This window comes from Mauremys mutica, chromosome 3 (genome assembly GCF_020497125.1).
Source record: "Mauremys mutica isolate MM-2020 ecotype Southern chromosome 3, ASM2049712v1, whole genome shotgun sequence".
In the NCBI taxonomy this organism is placed as follows: Eukaryota; Metazoa; Chordata; order Testudines; family Geoemydidae; genus Mauremys; species Mauremys mutica.
In genome coordinates this window covers 13,813,636-13,834,374 of record NC_059074.1, presented here as the reverse complement: position 1 = coordinate 13,834,374, position 20,739 = coordinate 13,813,636, and the positions used below count along the sequence as shown (strand labels likewise).

Below are 20,739 nucleotides of genomic sequence, written 5' to 3'. Positions count from 1 at the left end.
TCCAGGATTGTCCTGGAGTCTCCAGGAATTAATGATTAATCTTTAATTAAAAATTATATCATGTGATGAAACCTCCAGGAATGCTATCAACTGATGTGCTCTATCCATACCATCTCACCACTGGCTGATTGCAAACTTTAGATGACACACAACAGCCTGGTGACCATGACAAAGGAAGGCCACTCCAGGCTGTTCCATCTTCTGGGGCTCCCCAGAATTTACTTGTGGCCTGGGTTGGAAGGGGAGGGCCGTTAGCTTTGATCCCACCATCTCCTGGCAACTCCATCTCCAATAGGTCCATCTTCTGGGGGTGGTACTGGGGAGGAATTGTCCCACGGTCCAGAGGGCTGTCCAGGAGACTGGACAGAGGAAGGCTGTTCCAGGTGGCAGGAGCTGTAGAAGAAGGAGATTCTCACGCCAAAGGAGGAAGGACTGTGTGAAGGGACAGGGAGAGGCAGTGTCAGGCAAGCAGAAGGAAGAAGAAGGGGAAAGGAGAGAGGCAAAGGCCCCGACACTGAAGTCTGGCCAAAGATAGTTCAGTCCAGCTCGGGTTGCAGGGAAGAACCAAGGTGGTTTTATGGTACCTGTGTAGCTCTCCAGTGTTGACGCTAGCTGTGGACTGGCCAGGTCCTTGAAGACTGCTCGTCAGCTGCCTGTGACCCCAAGGGCAATTTCAGTAGCTGCAGCTTGAAGGGTGGCTTACAAACTCCTACTATTATTATTTCTATTACTTTAGCACTTAGGAGTCCAAGTCATGGATCAGGATCCCATTGTGCTACGTGCTGTACAAACACAGAACAAAAAGATGGCCCCTGTCCCAAAGAGCTTCCAGTCTAAGTGTAAGATAAGAGACAACAGATGGGTGCAGACAGACAGAGGAGCACAAGGAAGAAAAGTGTCAATATTGATCCGCATTACAGGCTGTGGTCTCTGCACATCAGCAGCTCTGTGCCATAGGACATGGGATCATTTGGGGGCTGGATCCACTGGTTTTAGGGCTGCTTTGCACCACTGGAGCAGCACAAAAAGCAGCCAGGATCTGGCTTAGGTTTGTAAGATCAGCTGAGCTGGGTGCAATTTGAAAAAAAGAAGAGCTGTTTGGAATTGGACTCATTTGACGCTGGCGGTGATGAAATTATGCTCTTGACAGGGAACCAAGGACAGGTTTGTCTGCTGTTTCGTTAGTTAGATTCCTGGCAATAAAAGCCAGTCAAATAGGTCATAAATGGTCCTATTGCTCAGCCAACTCTCTCCAGGAAATTGGTCTCTTTAGAATGGAATAGGCCTTGGTGCTGGTTCTACACACAGGTTTGCTCTAGTTTCACTATAGTCAGACAAGTCCAAAACCCTGTGTGGATGCTCTTAATTACCCGGTTTATATCAATTTAGCTAAAGTTGATATGTTGCTGGCTCAAGCTAAATTGAGAGGTTAAATTGAATTAAGAGCATCCACACAGGCACTTGCACCAGTTTATCTCAAATTATTTAAAAGCCAGTTTAATTCTGTGTTAAGACAAAGCCTCAGGCTGTTTATTCCAGCGCAGCAAATTAGCAGGGGTGGCAACCAAGAAAGGGCTTATCAGGAGGCAGAGAATTTAGGTCAGCTAAAGTAACAACAACTGGTGCACAGCATGCTGCTCGCTTCCCTCTCAGAGGGTTACTGTAACAAGGGAACTCATATCACGTGGGGAGCTGCCAGAGCGCCTTGGTGGGTTTACATGCTCGCCACATGAAGGGCTTGGCAGTCATAAAGAAACAGCTCTGTTGTCACAGCCAACCAGAGTTCGCTTTGCTTTGTAACTGAATGAGAAATGCTTCCCCTCTAGTCACATCAAAGTAGTGTGTTTTACTGGTGTGGCTAGACCCCATTTACATACACACCACCCCCAGGGAGGAGAAACACACGGCAAACTAGACCAGGGCTAGGTGAGTCGCCCAGACCTACCTCACCTCCAATTCGGGAGAACACGAGGGCTCCAAACCAGATGTCTGGGTCACAGATTTGAAATATGCTGGGAGGAAGACAGGGTTTATCTGCATGAGAAAGTTTCACCAGTCTGAATTGAAACTGATTTTGTTACAGTCTTGTGTAGACACTCTTTTGGTTTAAGGATGGATTCTCTCTCTCTCTTTTTTTTTTTTTGGCTTAACTTTAGTCAATTGGGAAGAATTTTGGTTTAACGATTCCTAAACCAAAGGTAGAGTATTTGCACAGGGATTTACACCAGTTGAAAAACTGATTTAATTTAAAACTGGTGCAACTTTCCCCATGTAAACAAGGAAACAGCTGGTGTAAACTGAACTTACAGCTACACTAATTTACAGCAGGGATGACTCTAGCTCCCACTATGGCTAGAAAAAGAATAACACTTTAAAATAGAAACCCTCAACAATCTAATCAAATAAAATAATAATAAATAGCAAGTCTTAGTTACCAGATTCTTTCCAGACTTCAAACTGGAGTGAAAATGCTTCACTGTTAAAGGAAAATGAGTCAGCGAAGAGTAGGATATGCTACTGCTCCACAGAAGATTCAGGGGGATCCCCACAAGTTCCTGTACAGTGATACCTATGATAGCCCCAAACTTGCAATCAGATCAACGTGACCCTTAAAACAATTTGGGTCTGACTGCATGATCAGGACCCATGATTGTAACTGGCAGCTTCACACCCAGGGCCAAATGCTGAAATAAGCATCACACAAAGGAAATACTCCAAAAACGCAAAGGTTTAGGGAGAACATAAGAGCAGATATATGGGGTCAGACCAAAGGTCCATCTAGCCCAGTATCCTGGCTTTCGACAGTGGCCAATGCCAAGTGCTTCAGAGGGAATGAACAGAACAGGGCAATTATATGGTGATCCATCCCTGTCATCTGCTTCTAGCAATTAGAGGCTTAGGACACCCACAGCATGGAGGTGTATCCCTGTGGTGGGGTGACGACTCACTGGTGGTCCTGGGAATTAGCACTTTCCAGCCTGCGGCGCCCTATGTATGCTGGTGTCTTGCCTGCCGCTGGCCTCATGTTCCTCCTGGACGCCAGTGCCCTTTGCCTAGGGGTTCTGCCCACCGCGGTACCCCCTCAATCTGGGGCTCTGCTCCCAGGGGAACCCCCAACCCCCTATCCCCACCTTACCTGAGTGGCTACAGCCAGCCTCCAGCTTAAAACAGCCTTAACTCGGCCTGCAGCCCGGGGCTTTGATAGGCTGAAGCTCCCCAGCTCCCTTTGCCCTTCCCCAGCACTGCACCACCCTAGGTACCCTCCTCAGCTTCCCAGGCAGCCTGGTCCTTCTCTCTCAAGAAGCTAGAGAGAGAGTGTCTGTCTCAGTCTTTGGCCTCAGCCCTCTCATAGGCCCAGCTGTGGTCTGATTGGGGCATGGCCCCACCTGTGACTGCTTCCCCCAGTCTGCCTGGCTTTTTCCCCACTGCAGCCCTCTCCCAGGGCTGTTTTAAGCCTTTCATGGCAGGAGCGGGGTGACCACCCAGCTACACTCTGACCATCTTAGCTAATAGTCATTAATGGACCTACCCTCCAAGAACTTGTCTAATAGTTTTTTTAACCCAGTTCTACGATTGGCCTTCACAACATCCCCTGGCAATGAGTTCCACAGGTTGATTGTGCATTGTGTGAAAAATTATTTCCTTGTGTTTGTTTTAAACCTGCTTCCTATTAATTTCATTGGGTGGCCCCTAGTTCTTGTGTTATGAGAAGGACTAAATAACACTTCCTTATTTATGTAAGGGGACTGTTGCCCCCTTACTAACATTCAGGGAGGGTGTTTGGTTGCTAGCTCCCAGCACTAAAAAAGGAGCGGTCGATGGGAAATCAGGAGCCTGAGACTGACAGTCTCCAGGAACAATGTGGAGAGGCCAGTGCTCCAGGTCAGCCTGGGCCCCTTGCTGAATGAGGGAGGGAACCTAGTGACAGAGGATGTGGAGAAAGCTAGTGTACTCAATGCTTTTTTTGCCTCTGTCTTCACAGACAAGGTCAGCTCCCAGACAGCTGCACTCTGCAGCACGGTATGGGAAGGAGGTGACCAGCTCTCTGTGGGGAAAGAAGTAGTTCGGGACTATTTAGAAAAGCTGGACGAGCACAAGTCCATGGGGCCGGATGCGCTGCATCCGAGGGTGCTAAAGGAGCTGGCCGATGAGATTGCAGAGCCATTGGCCATTATCTTTGAAAAATCATGGCAATCGGGGGAGGTCCCGGATGACTGGAAAAAAGCTAATGTAGTGCCCATCTTTAAAAAAGGGAAGAAGGAAGATCCAGGGAACTACAGGCCAGTCAGTCTCACCTCAGTCCCTGGAAAAATCATGGAACAGGTCCTCAAGGAATCAATCCTGAACCACTTAAAGGAGGGGAAAGTGATCAGGAACAGTCAGCATGGATTCACCAAGGGCAAGTCATGCCTGACTAACCTAATTGCCTTCTATGACGAGATAACCAGCTCTGTGGATGAGGGGAAAGCAGTGGATGTACTATTTCTGGATTTTAGCAAAGCTTTTGATACAGTCTCCCACAGTATTCTTGCCAGCAAGTTAAAAGAAGTCTGGGCTGGATGAATGGACGGTAAGGTGGATAGAAAACTGGCTAGATGGTCGGGCTCAACGGGTAGTGATCAATGGTTCCATGTCTAGATGGCAGCCGGTATCAAGTGGAGTGCCCCAAGGGTCGGTGCTGGGGCCGGTTTTGTTCAATATCTTCATTAACGATCTGGAGGATGGTGTGGACTGCACCCTTAGCAAGTTTGCAGATGACACTAAACTGGGAGGAGTGGTTGATACGCTGGAGGGTAGGGATAGGATACAGAGGGACCTAGACAAATTAGAGGATTGGGCCAAAAGAAATATGATGAGGTTCAACAAGGACAAGTGCAGAGTCCTGCACTTAGGACGGAAGAATCCCATGCACTGCTACAGACTAGGGACCGAATGGCTGGGTAGCAGTTCTGCAGAAAAGGACCTAGGGGTTACGGTGGATGAAAAGCTGAATATGAGTCAACAGTGTGCCCTTGTTGCCAAGAAGGCTAATGGCATTTTGGGTTGTATAAGTAGGGGCATTTCCAGCAGATCAAGGGATGTGATCATCCCCCTCTACTCAGCACTGGTGAGGCCTCATTTGGAGTACTGTGTCCAGTTTTGGGCCCCACACTACAAGAAGGATGTGGATAAATTGGAGGGAGTCCAGCGGAGGGCAACAAAAATGATTAGGGGGCTGGAGCACATGACTTATGAGGAGAGGCTGAGGGAACTGGGATTGTTTAGCCTGCAGAAGAGAAGAATGAGGGGGGATTTGATAGCTGCTTTCAACTACCTGAAAGGGGGTTCCAAAGAGGATGGATCTAGACTGTTCTCAGTGGTAGAAGATGACAGAACAAGGAGTAATGGTCTCAAGTTGCAGAGGGGGAGGTTTAGGTTGGATATTAGGAAAAACTTTTTCACTAGTAGGGTGGTGAAGAACTGGAATGGGTTACCTAGGGAGGTAGTGGAATCTCCTTCCTTAGAGGTTTTTAAGGTCAGGCTTGACAAAGCCCTGGCTGGGATGATTTAGTTGGGTTTGGTCCTGCTATGAGCAGGGGATTGGACTAGATGACCTCCTGAGGTCCCTTCCAACCCTGAGATTCTATGATTCTATGATTCTATGATTGACAGGGCGGGCCGGCTAATCAAGGAGTCAGGAGGCCAGGGCGGGTCCTGTCCTCTGTGTGAGCTGGAATTGTCTGAGTCAGATGGAGTGGGGCTGAGCTAAGGAGAGAGCAGGGCCCCAAGCTGAGCTGATGGGAGCGGAGCTGCAGCCCAAAAAGCCAGAGCACAGCCCAGAGGGAGCACCCCTGCCCTGGGAGGAGAGCTGCAGCAACCAGAGCCAGAGGGGCCAGACAAGCAGCCCAGGAAGCAGATGAGAGCTCAGAGCAGAGTCACAGAAGCAGCCTGCAGAGCAGCCCTGCCCTGGGAGCAGAGCGGTAGCAACTGGAGCCAGAGAGGCCAGAGAAGCAGCCCAGGGAGCTGAAGGCAGAGCAGCAGCAGCAGTGGCGCTAAGGCAGTGTGGAGCTGGAGCTGGAGCTGGAGCAGTCCGGAGCCGGGTGCGGTGAGCAGCTGGGGAGAGCGAGGGGGACCCTGGGCAGTGGGCCCAGCGCAGGGAGATACCTCAGCCAAGAGGCCCTGCAGGCCAGACTGGGAGGGGGATCGTAACCCTGACAGGGCGGGGGTGCCACTGGGGAGAAGGGTCCTGCCACCCAGAGCCTGAGAGTGTGGCCACCGCCAGAGCAAGTGTCCAACCCGCAGCGTCCCTGCAGCACAGCCAGAGCCTGAGAAGGAGGCCTGGGACCTACAAGGAACAGACTGTGAACTGCCCTGACCTTTCAGAGACACTGTTTGTGATGTTCCCTGCCACAGAGCAGGGTGATGTGTTTTCCTTTAACCTTTCCCATTTTTCCTTATTCTTTTTTTAAATTAAGTGTTAATTAAATAACTTGTATTTGCTTTAAATTGTATGATGTGATCAGTGGGTCAGGGATGTGCACAGTGCAGAGAGAGCACCCTGGAGTGGGGACACCCTAGCCCCTGTCCTAGGTGACCACAGCAGGGTTGGGGGGTCGAGTCCCCTAGGAATCCTGGGCCCAGCCTTGTTGGGGTTACGAGGACTCTGCCAGACAGGAGACTGCAAGGGGAGTCCTCGAGAGCAGGGAGGCCTCTGGGTAAAGGAAGTGGGAGCAAGGGCTCAGATACTTTCGCTAGCCCACTTCACCTGGGTGGTGCAGAAGCCAGGAAAGTTCCCCACAATAGCGGGACCATTCCCCCGCTTACATTTACTTTCTCCGCACCAGTCATGATTTTATAGCCCTCTATCATATAGCCCTCCCCCCACTCATCTCTTTTCCAAGGTGAACAGTCCCAGTCTTTTTAATCTCTCCTCATACAACAATGTTTAATTTTTGCCAGGGCTTGTCAGGCCTGAACCCCGGCACCTCTAGGCTTGGCAGTTGATAGCCCCAGCAGCACCTCTGGGCTTGTTGCATCAGTTATGAATGTAAAAAAAATTGCTTGAGCCCCAGCACCTCTCTGATTACAAATTAAGCACTGCCCCTAATCATTTTTGTTGCCCTTCGCTGTACCTTTTCCAATTCTAGTATACATATTTTTTGAGATGGGATAATCAGAACTGCATGCAATATTCAAGCTGTGGGCATATTGTGGATTTATACCTGGGCATTATGATATTTACTGTCTTATTATCTATCCCTTTACTAATGGTTCCTAACATTCGGGTAGCTTGTTTGACTGCTGTTGAATATTGAGTGGATGTTTTCAGAGAACTATCCACAATGACTCCAAGATCCTTTTTTTGAGTGCTGACAGACAGCTAATTTAGACCCCATCATTTTGTATATATAGCTGGGATTATGTTTTCTGATGTGCATCACTTTGCACTTACCAACATTGAATTTCAGCTGCCATTTTGTTGCCTGTTCACCCAGTTTTGTGAGATCCCTTTGTAACTCTTCACAGTCTGCTTTGGACTTACCTATCTTGAGTAATTTTATATCCTCTGCTAACTTTGACACCTCATCATTTACCCAATTTTCCAGATCATTTATGAATATGTTGAACAGCACTGTTCCCAGGACAGATCCCTGGGGGACACCGCTATTTACTTCTCTCCATTCTGAAAACTGACCATTTATTCCTACCCTTTGTTTCCTATCTTTTAACCAGTTACCAATCCATGAGAGAACCTTCCCTCTTATCCCATGACTGCTTACTTGGCTTAATAGCCTTTGGTGGGGGACCACGTGAAAGGCTTTCTGAAAGTGCAAGTACACTATATCCACCAGATCACCTTTGTCCGCATGTTTGTTGACCCCCTCCAAAAATTCTAATAGATTGGTGAGGTATGATTTCCCATGTTGACTCTTCCCCAACAAATCGTGTTCATCTATGTGTCTGATCATTCTCTTCATTACTATAGCTTCAACCAATTTGGCCAGTGCTGAAGTTAGGCTTACCTGCCTGTAATTGCCGGGATCACCTCCGGAGCCTTTTTTTAAATTTGGCATCATATTAGCTATCCTCCATCATCTGGTACAGAGGCTGATTTAAGCAATATGTTACATACCACAGTTAGTAGTTCTGCATTTTCATATTTGAATTCCCTCAGACATCCTGGGTGAATATCACCGGGACCTGGTGACCTATTACTGTTTAATTTATCAATTTGTTCCGAAACCTGAAGGAGGAAGGTTTAGGATTTTGGGGGGGAAAGTGCAGAAAATGTGCATCTTTAGTCATAATATTACTGCAATTCATGTAATAAGTAACAACTGCAGGCGTGAATGACTGTGAGTCTCACAGCATGGAGGCGTGACTGAAGCATCTGCAGGCACAGCCAAGCTAGCTTGCTAAAAATAGCTGACTGAAAAGGTGGGTGAGGTCGTTTTTACTGGACTAGCTGCTGTTGGTGGAAGGGACAAGCTTCCAAGCTACACAGAGCTTGTCATAACTATGAAGGGAAGGGTAACAGCCCTCCTGTGTACAAGATCTAAGCTGGTAATTAAGCTTCGAGGTTCTCATGCAGGTCCCCACATCTGTACCCTAGAGTTCAGAGTGGGGAAGGAACCTTGACAGAGCTTTTCTTCAGGTTTGGGGAAGCTAACCAGTGTCTGAGCTAACTACAAGGAGGGACAGACTGTTAAGCATAAAGAGGTTGTAGGAGGCTACTTAAACTGAAGTGGGCAAGAAAGGGTTAGATGGTTAAGCATAAGGGGTTCACATATGCACATCAGGATCGTACCGGGGAGGCTAGTGCATGCCACTGTGACTCCACTGCTATCTTTAGCAAGCTAGCGAGATCAAAGCTAGCATGGGCATGTCCACACCTGCTGCAGTCACACCTCCCAATTGCAGTGTAGACATACCCTTAGACCTCAAACCATCCAATTTATCTCATGTCAGTCCTGAGCCAAAGCCCCATTGTAGTCAGCAGGAGTCATTTCCCTGACTTCAAGGGGCTTCGGACCAAGGCGTTCGACCTTTCGGATTGTGGCTTTTAAAAATCAAGGGGCATCGTGCAGATGGTCAATTTATCCTATTTCTCCTCAGTCATGGCCTGGGCAGGAGGAGATGAAAAAATGAAGCTGCTTAAACCTATTTTGGGGTGGGTCTTGTGTTGAAGAGGGCACAAAGGGAGTTTCTCTCTCTCTCGTTCTCTCATAATACATCCCAAGCCAGCACACCGCTTTCTCCAGCCCTGCCCGTACTCTTATAAGGCAAGCGTGCTGCACACTTCGACAGGGCTGGTAAGCAGCTGCCGGGACACCTAAGTGACACGGCCCGATGGAACCTTCAAACCACCGTACACGCAGCAGCTCAGGCTTCCTACAGAAGCCTGCAAAGCAAAAGCTCCATCTCAAGCTTGGCTCTAGTTCATAACTCAGCCTGCTCCTGCCCTGAGGGCCACTCCATGGGCTGGGTGCAGAATGTACAGTGGGTGTTGCTCCTACTTCTTTTCTCTCAAATGTTAGGAGGATGTGAAGTAACCTGGCTGAATAAGCAAGCAAGGGAATGTAAGTGAAAGCACTAGGCTGCCACACACACACACACACCCGTCCACTCCCCCAGCTGGTAGCCTTGAAAATAAGGGGCTAATAAGGTGGTACGGGGGGCCGGGGAGGGACATTACAAGTATAATTAAGTTTGACAAGAAGAGGGGCGCGGACGAGGGAGCTCCATCGCCCTGCAGAGCTAGGGGTTAGGAGAAGAAGGGGTTTCTATCAGCGGACAGAACAGTAGCTGGGGAAGGGGAAGAAAAAATCCCTGCCGGCGTATAGAGATTGCCCGACTGGGGTGAAGGGCTTCGGAATACGCTTGCTTGTTTAGCCTGTTGAAACTAAAGGCAAGGCCAAAAGAAAAACTGTTATTGTTTAGTCTCTACTCTAGTTCCTTCACATTCTCCTAACATCAGTGTAATATTGAACACAGCTTCTGACAAGCGAGAGGCAGTTCAGAGTGCGAGGGCACTGCACTGGATTCATGAGACCTAGGGTCTTTTCCCAGCTCTGCCACTGACCTCCTGTGTGACCTTGGGCAAGTCACTGGGCCTTTATTTCCCATCCCGTCCTTTGCATGCCTTACCTATTTAGACCGTAATTGCAGGGCAGGGATTGTCTCCTACTATGTATATGTACAGCACCTAGCACCATGGGGCCCTGATTTTAGTTGGGATCTATCGGTCCCTACTGGAATACTAACAACTTTTAATTGCCTGATTTCTTTCCCTGCCAGGAAAATAGCATTTTTAAAAAGAAAGAAAACAGTAGCAAACAGGAGTCTGGCTTTGTCTTTATTGAATAAATACAAATAAACAGATACAATGTTCTTGTACTCTGAGCACTTTCAGGGACATAAATATAGTCATATAAATAGATCATATAAATAGAGATATAAACATATAACAAGTCTTTGCCATTTCTCCTGGAGTTTTTCATTTATGTCATATATATGGCAGAAGCCAGTGGGTCCACTTCTCTCACTTACACTGATGTAAGTCAGGAGTGACTCCAGTGAAATCACAGGAGTTATAACGGGATAAAACCAGTGTAAATGAGATCAGAATCAGGCCCAAAGTCTCTTAGTCAGCGCTACACTAGAAACAGTTGCTGGTATAGCAAAGTCGATTAGAGGTGGGTTTTTTTGCAATATTTCTATAAGAAAAAGCCCTAGTATAGATGCAGTTATATCAGCATAAAGGTGCATTTGCCAGTATAGTTCATTTCCCTTGCTGAACCAGTATAAGCTATACCGGCAAAAGCACCAGGAGGGTGTCCTGGCAAACTCTTTCTAGTGTACAGCTAGTCTTGCATTGATTTTCAGTTCTCTATGTCAGATACAGACATGGACACACACAAAATGATTTGGGAATGAGTTGTGCTCTCTCACAAATCAGAATTTGCATCTTCTGCTTCCCTTCCTTTTGTATGTTGCTTGTCTTCTCAGACTGTAAGCTCCTCAGGACATGGTCCATTCTACTTTTATGTCAGTACAGCACCTAGCACAATGGGGCCCATGATCAGAACCTGGAGGCCCTACCATAATGTAAATATTAATTAATAACAATAATAATCAGCACTGGAAAAAATTCCCCCCTACCCCTCTGCCCGATTTTGTATTGAAAAGTCAGGTTAAATTTCATGAGGATCTGACTGATCAGAGTAATCACAAATTTGTTACACATGTCGTTTTGTTACACTGGCAAGCTGTCCATGTGTCTTCCTTCTCCTGACCCTCTTAGGACTGATGTCGGAGAACAGGCACAGCGCAGGTACAGCCTACGGTGATGAGCTGCTTCTCCAGCCGGTAGGAGTGCTGGCAGCCTCTCTGTTCCCGTCGGAGAACGAGGATCTCCTGCTGGATGGGGACGGAGTTCATGCTGTAGTCCTCCTGCCCCAAGGCGTTCACGCAGCTGAAATGGCGACACTTGGCCTCGGCGATCACTTCAGGGAACCGGTTGGGATCCTTGGTAATGCTGTGAATCAAGACACAAAGAGAATGAATTCTGTTACACCGCTATTCCTCGGAGGACAATGCAGATCGGCAGGGTCTGAGTCTCCTCCATGAATCACTCAACAGATCAGTGTTTTTTCTCATCCAATAACCTATTTTCAAATGGGGTGACCAGACAGCAAGTGTGAAAAATCGGGATGGGGTGAAGGGCAATAGGCGCCTATATAAGACGAAGCCCCAAATATCGGGACTGTCCCTATAAAATCGGGACAACTGGTCACCCTATTTCCAAATGAGGTCAATGCAGGATGTTTCTAGTGATCAACTTTTAGCCCGAAGCAAACAGATTGATAAGCCTTGTAATTTTATTCTACTTAATAAATAGATGCTATTCTTAGTTCTGGACATGGCTATGTTTACTGTAAATTTGCCCCAAGAATAGGAATATTGGAGTGACCATACCAGATCAGACCAATGGTCTATCTAGCCCAGGATCCTGTCTCCAACAGGGGTGAGAATATCCTGCAGCAGTGAGTTTCCTAGGTTCATTATGTACTGTGCAAAAGATACTTCTATTCATTTTATATTTGTATCCTCTTTGCCCCATTACATGCCTACTGATTCTCATTAGGAGACAAGTTAAAAGGAGTCCCCCTGTGTTATTTATTTTAGAGTGATTTCCTAGAAATGGCCGAAAATTTAGGAGAGTGTTTTTAATTTGTCTGTACCAGACAAATGTAGCAGTGCTCTGGCTGAGGACACCTAGTGGAGTGCCATGGCAAATTCACCCAATACCATTTGTAAATGCCGAAAGGACACAAAGACCTTCCTGTTTCCGATGGGAATATGCAGATAACTGTGCAGTGCAGCGTGGCCAGTGCATTTCCAGCCAATGGGGATGTGTATGTTACCTGTAATCCCAAGGAGATATAGACCGGTTCCTGACATCATGAGCCATTCTGATTGCATGACTGGAGCTGCTGATGTGTATGTTGACTTTCACACTTAGAGGGAATCTGGAATTCTTTTGGGGCGGGCAGCCGTTGCTCACGCTCTCATCAGTGCCTCCTTCCTTGTTGGGTCCAGTCCGTACAGCCCTCCCATGGGCTGAATTCTTAGCCGAGAGCACCAGGATCAGCACTAGCAGCAGTGTCCTGACCTGAAAGAGAGAAACAGCTTTCTTGGTTCTATTCAGATCAGAGTTTGGAATTGACGAGGGCACCAAAGAGCTCCCGTGACACCTCACTCAGGAATCCCTTGTGAATCGTGAAAGGAAGAGCAAAGCACAAGTGAAGCACGGTGAATAGTGATTTTAGAGTGAAGGCCAATTCATCCATCCTGGGGAATCAGCGCTGGATTATGGTTACCATTCGTCCGCAACTCTAGCTCAGCTGGGTATAACATACTGGCCAGCACAGCAGTAGAGGCTTATGCTGCTTCCAATGGAAGACAATTCAAAGGTGGACAGAGCCCAGAGTTTTCAAGGAAATCTTTTTTATGGTTATCTTTGTCTTTAAAATAAATATTTGCACGAAGCAGAGATGCCTCTTCTAAGAACAATGACAGGGCCTGCTCTTGGGGGTTGATTATTATCAGGCTAGGATGCACAAGGCTGGATATGGAAGAGAAGCAGCTAGACGCTCCGCACTTCTGGAAAATCGGGCCACTTAGGAGCCTAAATATGGATTTAGGTGCCTAACTTTAGACACCCACATTTGAACATTTTGGCTACAGTGACTCGCCCAAAGCCAGCGCTGGCAGAAATAGAACCCAGGATGCTTGACTCCCTAGCTCAATCCAGAAGGCCACAGCTGCCCACTTGCATTGCCCCAGTCTCTCTTCCACTTCTCCCTTTCCCCCACTGCCTTTTACTGCATCTGGTACAGTACTTTGCAATGCAAAGTCCAGTCCATTCTCCCTGGTCTCTCTGTGCATGCAGGGGGTTCCAGGGACTCAGCCAAACACTGGAAATGCTGGGGAGGAGGGCACAATGAAATCCAGCCACAGGGGAGGTGGACACCATCACAAGAGCAAGCTAAGGACAAACAATGGAACCAGATGGTGGCGCTCTAAGCAGGGTAAAGGCAAAGGGAGCAAATCCAAGCCAATGAGAGACAGACCAGCCAAAGAAAATCTCTGCCCCAGTAAGCAGAAAAGTAAGGCTCAGAGAAAGCCAGTTCCACAAAGGTTGGATTTGGGTCCAGGCCAGGATCGTTCCGATCGGGGTGTTCAGATCAGGGGAATTTGCTGCAGATCCATGTCTACACATGGCCCGGGACGTGAAATGAGCACTGGGTGAGCAGGTTTGGATCAGATTTGAGGCTGAAGATTCAGGCGATCGAATCGCTCCTGGGAAGGTTACATCACACACGGGCACCTGAGGAATGCTGCTCGGTCTCTCTTGGCTGAAGCTTTCAAAAAGGGGAGTACAATGCTAAGCAAAGCTTTTAAACCCACGCTGAGGGACCTGATTCTCCAAAGTGCCCCAGCAATCAGGGAGAGCCCAATAGATGCTCAGGGTTAAGCTAAGCTTCAGAGAGGCAGGTGTTTCCTTCACACCCCTCTGCCCCAGCACATCAGCTCTGACTGGCAAGTAGCATCCCCAGCTCGGTCAAATCCAGACAACCCTGCCCCAGCCTCACACTCCTGACCTGCAACAGTCCCTGCTAGGCTAAATCCTCGGCCGTGATGCTGCTCTGCCAAAGTCCCTCCGCCCTCAAACAGCCCCTGCAAGCCCTGAGGCCTCCTGCACTGCTCTGCCAAAGTCCCTCCGCCCTCAAACAGCCCCTGCAAGCCCTGAGGCCTCTTGCACTGCTCTGCCAAAGCCCCTCTGCCCTCAAACAGCCCAAGCAACCCCTGAGGCCTCCTGCACTGCTCTGCCAGAAGAACTCAGCGCTGAGCTGGAGGAAATACCCCCTTCTATTCCAGCCCCCAGCCTGCCTTTGGCAGAGCTGGCAATCGTGCCAGCGGGGTCCTGCGGTTTTGTGGCACACACAAAGACAGCACTGCCATCCCAAAGCACTCGGCAATCATGGGTCAGGCCCCGGCAATCAGGAGATTTTTAAGAAAATAATAATTATTATTGGCCGCTTTTGATTTGGCTTCTGTTTGGCGGGCGGTTGGGGGTGGGGTGCACTCATTTCATGTGCTCAAGCTCTGCTATGCTGGACACACCCTTTTTCTTTTGAGTGAAAGCTGAGACGCTGACGCAACAAAACAGCGAACGTTGCAAGGGTGCTGATGCCATCACGGGCTGTGCAAGGGGAAAACCCAGACACATTCCTATTGAAGACAGGATTCAAACCCACATTTGTCAAAGGTTACAGCCGGGTGACGGGGCAACACAGCACCCGGGCAGGTGCCAAGGACTAAGCGTGCCCGGCAACCCAACAGAGGGACAGTCACAGCTGAGCTGCTGCACCACTGCGGGAAGAGGTGCCTGCCTCGCTGAAGCTTCGCGTAGCTAAATCAGGCTCGCATTGACTCCCCTGGGTACACAGCCCTTTTGAAAAATCAGTGGATAAGGGCACTGAGCTGAGAGTCAGGGTTCTGTTCTCAGCTCTGACACTGAGCTGCTTTGTGTCCTTGGGCAAATCACCACCTTCCTTTCAACTTCTCTCTCCCCGCCCAGCCTTTGTCTGCTCAGATTGTAAACTGTTTGAGGCAGGGACTCATAGACTTTAAGGCCAAGAGGGACCATCACAATCATCTAAGTCTGACCTGCTGCACATTGCAGGCCATGGAACCTCACCCACTCACTCCTGGAATAGACCCCTAGCCTCTGGCGGAGTTACTGACATCCTCAAATCATGGTTTAAAGATTTCAAGTAACAGAGAATCCACCATTTACACTCGTTTAAACCTGCAAGTGACCCAGGTCCCATGCTGCAGAGGAAGGCGAAAAAAACCTGAGGGTCTCTTCCAATCGGACCCAGGGGGAAATTCCTTCCCGACTCCAAATATGGGGATTAATCTGATCCTGAGCATGCTGGCAAGATCCACCAGCCAGACACCTGGGAAAGAATTCTCTGTAGTCACTCAGAGCCCTCCCCATCTAGTGTCCCAACACTGTCTCTGTCGCTGAACTTATACAGTGCCACTCCCAATCCGGGCCAGTAAATGGCGCTGTCATTACAACTAAATAACAACAATGCACAGTCCTGTCCCCCACAGAAGGGCTCCTCTCAGAGCAGGCTTGGGTACGTTATTGAAACAGCAAAGGGCAGCTTGCACTGCCACCGCCTGCGCTGTAGCCCCTCTCTGGTGGAGAAATGGCAGAGGTAACTCCCCCAGGGCTGTCCACCCAGCACTTCTCACCAGCACTAAACCCACTTGGGAAAGCTTTAAAGAAAACCCCCAACTCGTCCCACTGCCCGAGGGCTTAACCGCGTTGCCTGTGAGCAGCTCCCACTGCAGGCAAGAGGAGTCATTCATAAGCAGCACTGGCATAAGGGGGACCTTGGTAGGCTGACCAGACAGCAACTGTGAAAAAACGGGACAGGGGGTGGTGGGTAATAGGACCCTATATAAGAAAAAGTCCCCAAAAATGGGACTGTCCCTTTAACAACGGGACGGATGGTCACCCTAGCCCTTGGTTTCCGAAGGAGTGAGATTTTATTTATTTAACCAGTGGCCACCTGGGTTAAATAAAAGTACTCACCAGTGAGGGGTGTCTTGCAAAAGCCATCGCAATCTCTCTCTCCTGCTGCAGATCTGGACTGTCTGAGGCAGGGGGTGAGTATCCTTCCGCAGGAGGTCTGTCAACCTGAATATATCTATCAGCCCAGCGACAGCTCCTTTTTATAATGGTTTTCAATCACTCCCATCATTTCCATTGCCGTGCAGAGGTAGCTTCCCTGCCCTTACTCGCGGTTCTGGGTCAGTTGACGTTTTCTATGCCACATCCGCAGGCTGTCACAGGGTGGGAGGCAGAAAGGAAAATACATGTGATGAACCCAGCTATCGGAATCCCAGACCAACTGATCAGATGCAGATAAAGCGATAAATAAGAGATAAACTAGCCCTAAAGAGATGTAGAATGGTGCCATCCGTTTTTGCACTTGTGTTGTCAGCATTTTTCTTTCTTCATATTAGTCAATTATCTCTTCACACATATACCACAAACACACGCACCTATGCAGACAGACCTATATACTGTCTACAAAAATCTACATAAAAGAACATTAAGATCACAAGGTCAAGCATTCAAAAGTTAGATTGCTGGGGCCACTTTAATTCAGCGCCCATGTACCTGGGCATGACAATACAGTCTTTAACTACATGATCACTTGCTATTTCTTCTACAGGTCCCCTGCCTCGTTCTGTGCACAGGATGGACATTGCATGGGGCAGCAGGCTACAAGACAAGAAAGGATGTCCCCTTGTGGTTAAAGGCACTGGGGACTAGGTTATATTCCTGACTCATTTCTGAGACTAGGAGAAAGTATTTTGTTTTGTCCATGATAAAAAATTCTGTATTCTGGAGCAAGGACTTGAAACTTGGCAGGGGGTGGTCTTTGTGTCAGGGGCGTGCCTTTCGGTGTTCCCAGGAAAATCCTCCCAAATTTGACCAAATTATAAGCCTTTGAAAAACCCCAATTCCCACAGGCTCAGTAGAGACTTCTCAGAGCTGAGCCACTAAAATCTCTGAGGATTCTGTCCTCACTGCGCATTTTGGAACGTCTCTCGGGTCCTAGTAGCATTGCCGAGACTGTGCATCCCCACAAAGCAATTAAGTATGGTCCTTCCAGGTCAGGGCTACATGGGCCAAGCTGGACTTTTCCTGTAATGGCTGCTCTGGGCCAAGGTGGGGCCAGGCACCAGAATGAGAGCAGGAAGCCTGCCTCTCCTATGCTCTCGGTGACTTCTCTGCTGACAACCAGGCAGTGTGTGTGGAAGAGGAAGTCACCTGGTTCAAATGCAGAGAGGACAAGAGCTGGACCTCGGTGGGGAAGGTGTGGGAAGTAGATAGGGACAAGAAGCGGGGGTGGAGGAAGACTGGGATTGGTGGCTAGTGTGAGGGAGAGAAGGAAACTGGGAGTTGGAAGGCGAGTGGGATTGACTGGGGAAGGAGGCTGGGACTGGAAGCTGGGGGTGGAAACGGGGGACACTGGGAGCTAACGGGGGGGATACTGAGATTGGAGGAGGAGCCATTGCAGAGTCTGTAACTGGGAACCAGTGGGGTGGGGAGAAAGAGGTGGGTGAGGAGAGACAGATCTGACAAGAAGCCAGAGTGCAAAGGGAGAACTGGGACTGGCTGGGCAAAAAGACTGGGACAAGGCACCAGGGGAGGTGGAAACGCCGAGACTGGACAAGAAGCCTGGGTAGCGAGCCTGGGAGCTGCTGGGGAACATGGGTGGGAGTGTGACTGGAGGCCAAGGGGGAGAAAGATGGATTGGGAGGGCAGGGAACTGAGACTGGCAGGACAAGGAGCCAGGAGTGTGTCGTGGGAACGGGGAATGGCTGGGCAAGGAGACTGGAAGGGGGAAAAGACTGGAACTTGCTGGACAAGAAACTTGTACAACCTTAATTCACCCCCTTGTGCATACATGGTATGATACAGTCTTTAGTTACATGGTCACATAGTACTCTTTTTCCCAGGACCTCTGCCTCTTTCAGTGCTCAGGATGGACCTGCTCTGGGGATGAACCAGGACTGTGTAGTGAAGGAGACTTCTCTGCAAGACCCCATCCTCCTTTGTTACAGAAGCTGGAAGGTGTGCAGCGATAAGGCAGGAGATTGCAGGAAGAGAAAGGATAGTCTCATGGTTAAGGCAGTTAAATGCTGCCCTGGAGAACTGGAGTCTATCCCTTCCTCTGCCACAGAGTTCCTGTGTGGTGCTGGGCAAGTCACTTAAACCAAACTTTTCACAGATGGTTACTAACTGCATGTGTCTCATTTTCTGGGTCCTGCAGTCTGACTTGCAGAAGTGTTGAGCGTGCATAGCTGTAACCGAAGTCAATGGGAACTGTTTTGACCATGTAGGGTGCTATACAATGATAAGCACCCTGAAAAATAAGGTTCCCTAAGCACCTCAAACTGGGCACTTAAAATGTCTGGCTACTTTTGACCTTAATCTCTCTGTGCTTCAGTTTCCCATCTAGCAACTGGGGATAATACCAGCCCCTCATCTCAGAGCAGGGATTGTAAAAAATATATGAATTGATGTTTGTAGAGCGCTCAGATACTATTGTGATGATCAGCATAGAAAAGCCCGGGAGGCACTTAGTAATTCAGTCTTCTGGGCAGGGTTCACATTGAACAATGAGGAGAAATCGAAATATTGAAGAACTCGTCTATCCTCACACTGAATGAGGCAGGAGTCTGCGGAAAATAATAGTATGTGATCGCATAATTAAAGTCTTTTTTCACAATGCACATGCACAAGGGGGCCGTATTAAGTTTGTACAAGCAACCTTAATTCTTGTATTTCCTATTTTCTGAGTGCTTGATTTGGCAACCTTAAATAATTTGTTGTTTTTTATTTCAGGGCAGATTTGCATGTAATTCATATCTATGAGATGCATGAATATTGCAAAAAACCCAAAACATATAATTGCAAAGTTGTTAAAATAAAGCATGTACATTCTCTTTGACTCTATGGTGGGGTATATGATCCCTCAGGGGCTGGGATGGTCAGGGGGATGACCACGAAAGAAAGCCTTGTCAACGTCCCGTTATGCGTACATTGTGCTTGAGAGGGCATTTGCCCTGGGTTAGTGTTTCTAGGCAAGGGTTCTGAATGGGCCTGGGGTCCCTGCATTGGAAGGTCACGCCCTGCAGAGAGGGCAGCCTGGGGGATCCTAGTAAAGGAGCCTTCAAGACTGCCATCCTTGGCAAAGTATCGCCTGGAGCTAAGACGTCAGATACACGCTGTGGGCTCGGGCCAAGTTTTGCCAGGACTTGAAGGTAGGATGAGGGCGTTGAGCTTGCTCTGGTGGGCGAGATGGAGCCACTGAAGGTATCTGAATAGAGGTGTGAAGTGGATGGCTGGGGGAAATAATTTTAGCAGCTGCATTTTGGATGGAGTAGAGGAGAGCAATGAAGAGCAAAGGGGGCAGAGAGGAACAGTTGAACAGCCAGGCAATGGAGCCTAGTGGTTAGAGCCCTAGCCTGGGACTTATGAGACTTGGGTTCTGCTCCTGGCTCTACCCCCTACCTGCTGGGTTATTTCACTCTCTGCCTCAGTTTCCCTGTCTGTAAAATGGGGATAATAAGATTGCCCTCTCTTAGTAAAGAGCTTTGAGATCAACAGACACACTAAATAAGATTAGCCTTGGATCATTATAGTAAACTGAACCATTCAGCCATACACCTATAGTGTAATGAGCTCCCCCGGATGGATCCTCATTCACTCCTGGCCAGAGCTCATTACAGGATGAGACCCTTGGGCTCATTTTTTGCAAGAGCACCTCTTAGCATCAGGGCTGGCTCCAGGCACCAGCTAAGGAAGCAGGTGCTTGGGGCGGCCAATACAAAGGGGCGGCACTCCATCCAATATCAGGGCGGCCCGTCCGGGTCTTTGGCAGGAATTCAGTGGCAGATCCCTCTCTTCCTCTTTGAGCTGCTGCCGAAGTGTTGCTGAAGAGGAAGAGAGGGAGCGAAGGACCCGCCACTGAAGAATGGAGCGGCGCAATTGAGCTGCCGCCCAAGTGCTGCCGATTGGCTTTTTTCTTTTTTTTTTTTCGCCGCTTGGGGTGGCAGAAAACCTGGAGCCGGCCCTGCTTAGCATAGCTGTACACGCTTTTATTAAACACAGTGTAAAGATTCACAGTACGTGAAGTACCCAAAAGCAATGCTTCTGTACCTGCCATTAACCCCACATGCGATGAGCTAGCAGCACTGAAAATACACAGAGAAATGTGGTCAAGGAACCTGGATTTTTGGATCACTGGTTTTGAATTTATGGTGGTTTCCCAGACTGGAAATGAAAGCTCAAAAAAATCAGCCCCCCGAAAGAAGTGGGAAAGTGACAGACAGTGAAACGGCAGCAGACACCAAGCTGCCTAGCTCGGGGTTTCATCTCAGAGCCGTCACAGTCACATGAGACAGCTCATTTTCTCAGCATTCTACCCACTGAATGTATTTTTCTTTGGCTAGTGAATTTGGTGCCGATGGACAGATGGTTGCACTGGAGACTGGGACCTCTCTTTAACCACTGAACTGACGTATCACGAGCCGGGCAAGCTCTCCTCACAAGCACCTCATCCCTGTCGCCCAGGAACCCCCTCTAAACCTTCCTGT

The 20,739-nt window shown here is 48.7% G+C and overlaps 1 protein-coding gene across 1 annotated transcript; it reads right to left on the bottom strand.

The window, feature by feature from the left end:
- Positions 1-11,157: 11,157 nt before the first annotated feature.
- LOC123367323 (interleukin-17F-like) lies at positions 11,158-16,183 on the bottom strand. Its single transcript, XM_045011494.1, has 3 exons — positions 16,157-16,183; positions 12,408-12,655; positions 11,158-11,518 (listed from the first exon to the last, which is right to left on the bottom strand). The coding sequence occupies exons 1-3, from the start codon at positions 16,181-16,183 to the stop codon at positions 11,281-11,283; spliced, it is 513 nt and encodes a 170-aa protein (XP_044867429.1). The 3' UTR covers positions 11,158-11,280.
- Positions 16,184-20,739: the final 4,556 nt, after the last annotated feature.